Source organism: Callionymus lyra, chromosome 2, assembly GCF_982586985.1.
Source record: "Callionymus lyra chromosome 2, fCalLyr1.hap1.1, whole genome shotgun sequence".
In the NCBI taxonomy this organism is placed as follows: Eukaryota; Metazoa; Chordata; class Actinopteri; order Syngnathiformes; family Callionymidae; genus Callionymus; species Callionymus lyra.
In genome coordinates, this window is record NC_141819.1 from 3,313,018 (window position 1) to 3,320,517 (window position 7,500).

The 7,500-nt window shown below is 39.2% G+C and overlaps 1 protein-coding gene across 1 annotated transcript in view; it reads right to left on the bottom strand.

The window, feature by feature from the left end:
* Nucleotides 1-2,120: 2,120 nt before the first annotated feature.
* fstl3 (follistatin-like 3 (secreted glycoprotein)) overlaps nt 2,121-7,500 on the bottom strand; it is a 9,452-nt gene continuing 4,072 nt past the window's right edge. Inside the window, exons 3-5 of the mRNA XM_087783258.1 lie at nt 6,690-6,905; nt 6,406-6,633; nt 2,121-3,415 (exon numbers count right to left, since the gene is read on the bottom strand). Coding sequence (XP_087639384.1) covers nt 3,363-3,415; nt 6,406-6,633; nt 6,690-6,905 — 497 coding nt within the window. The 3' untranslated portion in view covers nt 2,121-3,362. The remainder of the gene's footprint in view (nt 3,416-6,405; nt 6,634-6,689; nt 6,906-7,500) is intronic.

Sequence of the window (7,500 nt, forward strand, 5' to 3'; positions counted from 1 at the left end):
AGAACCAGAATTTTAAAATGGTCCTGAAAGAAACTGGAAGCCAGTGAAGAGTTTGAAGGAGAAATGTGAGTTCTTCTACTAGAGCAGCTCAGAATTCTGGCTGCAGAGTTTAGTATGAACTGCAGGCGAGACGTGTGTGTGTTGTCGTGATGTGTGACTCTATGTTTACACCTTGAAACCCTCCCGGAACAGCTGGATGATGTAACTGCGGAGAGGAAGGTCTGGGACTACCTGCTGAAACTGTTACGACCCAACTCCGGATAATAGGTGTGAATGAAGGTGAAGGAAGGTGAAGGGAGTAGAAGTAGGGAACAGAGTTAGGGAACAGTTATTGAAGGAGGTGAAGAAGAGAGTGCAGGCCGGGTGGAATGGGGGTGTGGGGGTCAATCGAGAGCAGCCATGACTGTTCATCAAAATGAAGAACTTGAAATGAGTTGAAGATCTTCAGAAGATCTTATTTTTTCTTTAAGTTAAGAAGCTGAAAAAAAAAAACCATCGAAGATTTGTCTCAATTAAATTTAGTTTTTTAAAGACTTTTAAACCAACCAAAATATTTTGGTTGTTGAAATGTGACCGTTTCGTGTGATGCTAATATCACAGGTTAGCAGAGATGCTAACATTAAACTGTACCCGTTGGACTAACCCCGTGGACTCTACCTTGAGAAGCAAAAATTGTCTCCAACTAAAGGACACGTTTTGTTCAAAATTCAAGTGTATTTTGCTGGTTCATTTCTAGAAGATTCAATGGTTAAGTTCTACATGCTAATGTTAGCTTACCTAGCAAAAATCATATTAAGATTTGTCAAGAGATCATGTATAGATCAGGTTCTTTTTTTTTTGTTGTTCAAATTAAAGTCCACCTGATGCTCGATAAACGTAGATTTATGTTCTTGTTTGTATAGTTAAGTGCATCCAAGAACAAAAATTATACTAAAACGCTACTTCCTGTTAAGTACTTTTTGGTCAATAAACTAGCAGATACTGGAACAGAAGAAGACGATGACTTCAACCAGTTCAACGAGGTCTTGACAGAAACGGTCAGAAGTAGAAACAGATGTAAATGAAAAAACTCCAAAGAATTATTTTTGACAAACAAGAATCTTTATGTTGTTTTGGACAATGCAGTACAAAAATACAAAACTGATATATTCAACATCTTCACAGTATGTACACGAGAGCTCTCGGGGGCTTCACTGGAAACATCTGTTTTGAGTCGCTCTGCTCACACACATCGAATCTGCTTATCTGAGGAAGCATCGACTGGAGTTACCAACGTCAACAACGGCGACTCGTGCTCCTCGTGGAGCGTAATCACGAACGCGCTCTCGACCCAGACTAGTTTTCCCACCGAGACAAATTGCGTTTCCTCTCGTCCGGGCCTGACTCATTACATCTGTCGGCCCAGAAAACCTAAAAAAGCTCTGATGACGTTCAGCAGCAAAAGCTAAAGTAAAAGAACATAAAGACTTGACGAGAGGTGGTGTCGTGTGCAGAGACCTGGAAGTCAACAAAGCTGTTAAATTCAGTAAACATTGAAAGCTTGAGATCAAACTGTTGTTTTTTTTAACGCAGGTGGAATCGACTTCCAATCAAATTATGGACCCGACGGGGGTGCGACTGTTAAATCTGCCGCGGGCGACCACAACTGTGCGAACACAACAAATAAAAAGACAATAAATATATCTTTCCCACGTTACTTGTGTTTGTTACAGGACAACAACCATAAATAGAGCTTGATACATTCTCCAATAAATAGCAGTGGTATTTACAATATGCACATGTTTGCTTGCACAACCTCACTTTCCTAAACGCCGGTAAGTTTGTTCACTGACTCGACCCATGAGCAGGGTTTTCATATGAAAAACAGCAATGGACTCACATTATTACTGCTATTAAAAACTCTTTTGTTAAAGAAACAACGTGATGGACAGGTGTCGGGGCTACGTTTGATTTGTTCAATGATTCGTTTTTAAATCTTCTAACCCTAGCCCTAGCCCTAGACCTAGCCCTAGCCCTAGCCCTAGCCCTAGCCCTAGCCCTAGCCCTAGCCCTAGCTCTAACAATAACCATAACCCTAGCACTAACCCTAACCCTAACCCTAACCCTAACCCTAACCCTAACACTAACCCAAACCCTAACCCTTGCCCTAACACTAACCCTAGCACTAACACTAACAGCCATTAATTCTTCTTTCTTTAAGTAAAAAAAAAGGGGCAACTAAACCTTCTGAAAATTGCTCTCAATTAAATTGTCTCCTGTTTTTTAAAGACTTCTTAACCAACCAAAAGATTTTGGTTGTTTGAAATGTGATCGTTTCGTATGATGCTAATACCATAGGTTAGCAGAGATGCTAACATTAGACTGTACCCGTTGGACTAACCCCATGGACTCTACCTTGAGAAGCAAAAAATGTCTCCAACTAAAGGACACGGTTTGCTCAAAATTCCATGTCAAGTGTATTTTGCTGGTTCATTTCTAGAAGATTCAATGGTTAAGTTCTACATGCTAATGTTAGCTTCCTAGTAAAAATCATATTAAGATTTGTTAAGAAATCATGGATAGATTAGGGTTTTTTTTTTTGTTGCTAAAATCAAAGTCCACCTGATGCTCGATAAACGTAGATTTATGTTCTTGTTTGTATAGTTAAGTGCATCCAAGAACAAACATTTTACTAAAACTCTACTTCCTGTTAAGTACATTTTGGTCAATAAACATTTTGTTCGTCCAGAGACCTCGACTGCTCCATGTGTGATTGAGTTTTGAAAAACCTCTGGCTTAACCTGATAACGTAGCCATTAGCCTCGGACCTTAACATCGTCGCTGTCCGATAAAAAACATGTATCTTCACTTTTTACAATTTTGACTTTTAACTGACCAATGGAAAGAGGTTTTTATGACATTGATGTAACTCGCATTTTTAGTCAACAACAAGGTCAAGGTTAACCATTTTTCAGTTTTGTATGTTTTTTACAGGTTTTTTTTTCCGACAGCGACGAAAGCAAACAACATATCTAGAAGCACAAATGCTGACCAGGGGGAATTCTGGGAAAGCTTACGCCCGACATTTCAGCGAGAGGTCAAGAGTCATGAAACAAAAATGTTTGCAGCTTATTTTGAAAGTGATCAAATCTGTTTCAGGAAGAGAATGTGAAGAGATTTCATGGATGGAATGAAAAATTGGATCATCAAGTAATTCTGCCCTGAAATAAAAATTATGTTTTTCAATTAGGTCAGTAAAATAAGTTCATAACGTCTGCTCTACGAAAACAATCTTTTGAAGACAGAAATTCTTCAAACGATGATTAAAAAAAGAGGTCATCGCGAGAAGATAGTGGTTGAGGAAGTGAAGAAGTGTCGTCCGTCTAGACGGCGTTCTCCTCGCTCGCATCGAACTTATGAGATTTCCTCGGTGGGTCTGCAAAGACAAGAATAAAGTTCAGAGTCAGATTTTCACTGTCGGATTTTCCTTGTCAGATTTTCATTGTTGGATTTTCATTATAGGATATTTATTGGAAGTGACCTACTGACCTTTCCTGCGACGGGTACTAACATTCCTACGGGGTATATATACAAGAAGTAGACAAACCTACACAAAGCTAGTCTTTGAACATACACTCAAATCATTGTCCGATTTTCACTGTCTGATTTTCATTGTCGGATTTTCACTGTCCGATTTTTATTGTCCGATTTTAATTGTCTGATTTTAATTGTCTGATTTTCAGTGTCTGATTTTCATTGTCCGATTTTTATTGTCGGATATTTATTGTCGGATTTTCATTGTCGGAATTTGGCTGTCCGATTTTCATTGTCCGATTTTTATTGTCCGATTTTCATTGTCCGATATTTATTGTCGGATTTTAATTGTCCGATTTTCATTGTCCGATTTTCATTACAGGATATTTATTGTTGGATTTTCATTGTTGGATTTTCATTGTCGGATTTTCATTGTCTGATTTTTATTGTTGGATTTTCATTGTCGGGTTTTCATTGTCTGATTTTCACTGTCCGATTTTCATTGTCCGATTTTCATTGTCCGATTTTTATTGTCCGATTTTCATTATAAGATTTTCGTTGTCGGATTTGTATTGTCGGATATTTATTGTCCGATTTTCATTGTCCCATTTTCATTGTCCCATTTTCATTTTCGGATATTTATTGTCGGATTTTTATTGTCGGATTTTCATTGTCCCATTTTCATTGTCCCATTTTCATTGTCCGATTTTCAAATGGATTTTTATTGTCGGATTTTCACTGTCGGATATTTATTGTCGGATTTTTATTGTAGGATTTTCATTATCAGATTTTCATTGGCGGATTTTCATTGTCGGATTTTTTTAAGATGAAATCGTGACATTATGAAAGTATTCCTGAAAACTGTGACATTATGAAACTGACATTGATTGTGTATTATTTGAACCATGAAATGACAAGTATATGTTCCTTTGTTTTTGAATATTCATGTTTATGTTCATTATTCCTTGTATTATATGTACCTGCAGGTATTCTATTGAATTTCAAGTGTTCGTTCATCAAGTGTTAGCAAAACTATTACAAGTTATGTTTAAGTTGAATATGCTAAAGTATGAGCTAACTGCTAATCATTTCCTTGTTCAGTCGTACATCAGGGATTCACTTTTTGTCTTTGGCACTTCCAGAAGTGACCTACTGACCTTTCCTGCGACGGGTACTAACATTCCTACGGGGTATATATACAAGAAGTAGACAAACCTACACAAAGCTAGTCTTTGAACATACACTCAAATCATTGTCCGATTTTCACTGTCTGATTTTTATTGTCTGATTTTCAGTGTCCGATTTTTATTGTCCGATTTTTATTGTCCGATTTTCAGTGTCCGATTTTCATTGTCCGATTTTTATTGTCCGATTTTCATTGTCCGATTTTTATTGTCCGATTTTTATTGTCCGATTTTCATTGTCGGATATTTATTGTCCGATTTTCATTGTCGGAATTTCGCTGTCCGATTTTCATTGTCCGATTTTCATTGTCCGATTTTTATTGTCCGATTTTCATTGTCAGATATTTATTGTCGGATTTTCATTGTCGGATTTTCATTATAGGATATTTATTGTTGGATTTTCATTGTTGGATATTCATTGTCCGATTTTTATTGTCCGATTTTCATTGTCGGATATTTATTGTCGGATTTTCATTGTCGGATTTTCATTATAGGATATTTATTGTTGGATTTTCATTGTTGGATATTCATTGTCGGATTTTCATTGTCGGATTTTTATTGTTGGATTTTCATTGTCGGGTTTTCATTGTCTGATTTTCACTGTCCGATTTTTCATTTTTATTGTCCAATTTTCATTATCAGATTTTCATTGTCGGAATTTCATTGTCAGATTTGTATTGTCGGATATTTCTTGACCGATTTTCATTGTCCGATTTTCATTGTCTGATTTTCACTGTCCCATTTTAATTGTCGGATTTTCATTTTCGGATATTTGTTGTCGGATTTTTATTGTCGGATTTTCATTGTCCTATTTTCACTGTCCGATTTTTCATTTTTATTGTCCGATTTTCATTATCAGATTTTCATTGTCGGAATTTCATTGTCAGATTTGTATTGTTGGATATTTATTGTCCGATTTTCATTGTCTGATTTTCACTGTCCCATTTTCATTGTCCCATTTTCATTTTCGGATATTTATTGTCCGATTTTCATTGTCCGATTTTCAAATGGATTTTTATTGTCGGATTTTCATTGTCGGATATTTATTGTCGGATATTTATTGTCGGATTTTTATTGTCGGATTTTCATTGTTGGATTTTCATTGTCGGATATTTATTGTCGGATTTTTATTGTCGGATTTTCATTGTCGGATATTTATTGTCGGATATTTATTGTCGGATTTTTATTGTCGGATTTTCATTGTCGGATTTTCATTGTCGGATATTTATTGTCGGATATTTATTGTCGGATTTTTATTGTCGGATTTTTATTGTCCGATTTTCATTGTCGGATATTTATTGTCGGATATTTATTGTCGGATTTTTATTGTCGGATTTTCGTTGTCGGATTTTCATTGTCGGATATTTATTGTCGGATATTTATTGTCGGATTTTTATTGTCGGATTTTTATTGTCGGATTTTCATTGTCGGATATTTATTGTCGGATATTTATTGTCCGATTTTCATTGTCGGATTTTCATTATCAGATTTTCATTGTCGGATTTTCATTGTCGGATTTTCATTGTCGGATTTTTATTGTCGGATTTTCATTGTCGGATATTTATTGTCGGATATTTATTGTCGGATTTTTATTGTAGGATTTTGATTATCAGATTTTCATTGTCGGATTTGCACTGTTGGATTTTCATTGTCGGATTTTCATCGTCGGATTTGCACTGTCGGATTTTCTCATGGTGTGCTATCTTACTGTTGCAGTGGCCGTAGTGACGGACCCCGATGGAGCGCCCTAGGTAGCAGGTGGCCCGGCGCAGGTGGCAGGCGCTGGGGTACGTGACGCTGTCGTTGCCACAGATGGGTTGATCGGAGGTCGAGGGCATCGGACACGGGGTCGTGCGACACACCACGCAGTGGGCGCTGTTGGTCTGGTCCGTCACGCAGGTGTGCGTCCCCGGGCACACCACGTTGGAGCAGGACTCTAGGGGTCAAAGGAGTCAGCGACGGGTTTTGGGGGGAACAGAAGGAAATACATACTTTTACATTCTCCCTGGTACATGACCTCCAGGTCGGGGTGTCCCAGGCAGCGAGCCATCATCATGGTGCACTCGTCCTTGTACGTCCTGCCGTCGCTGCCGCACACGGCGTGTTTGTGGGAGACGGGGGAGCAGTCGGGGGAGCAGACGCACTGAGGTCGCCCCAGCTTCATCTTGCAGACCTTCCCGGGACCACATTTGACTCCCTCGCAAGAATCTGAGGAGCAGAGTTGAGCGTGACCGACGGTTCTGACGACGACCCCCTGGAGCGCCGCACAGGGGGGCGTCGGCAGGAATGTGGAGCTGCAGTGTTTTCACAACACGTGGCTGCGTCTGGACGCTGGCGGACCCGGGCTAAGCTCCCGCGGCGCGACAGGAGGGGCCACGAGGTGGAGCAGGTTCACATAGTTTCGTGGGAAGTTTATGGGGTGAGAGACGAGGAAGGCCCTCGGGGTCTGAACCGACACCTCGTAACGTTTGCTGAGCAGTCGACGGTGGATCTGTCAGGAGTTTTGGTTCATAACGACACAAACATGGACCCTCCTACACTCTCCTCTTTTTTTCTCACTATAATTTCCCTCACTTCTCTCCTTATCCATCTGTCTACCCCCCCATCCTTCCTCCCAGCCGGTCAAAGTGGGGGGCCGTCAACAATGAGTCTGGTTCCGCTCCAGGTTTCTGCTTCTAAAAAGCCATAGCTCCCTGTTCAGTGTTTCGCTTCTTGCTCTTTGTTGAATTGCTGGATCTATTTTTCCTTAATCAACTGTAGTCTTATTTCAACTGTATAGTGTCTTGAGATAACTTTGTTATGA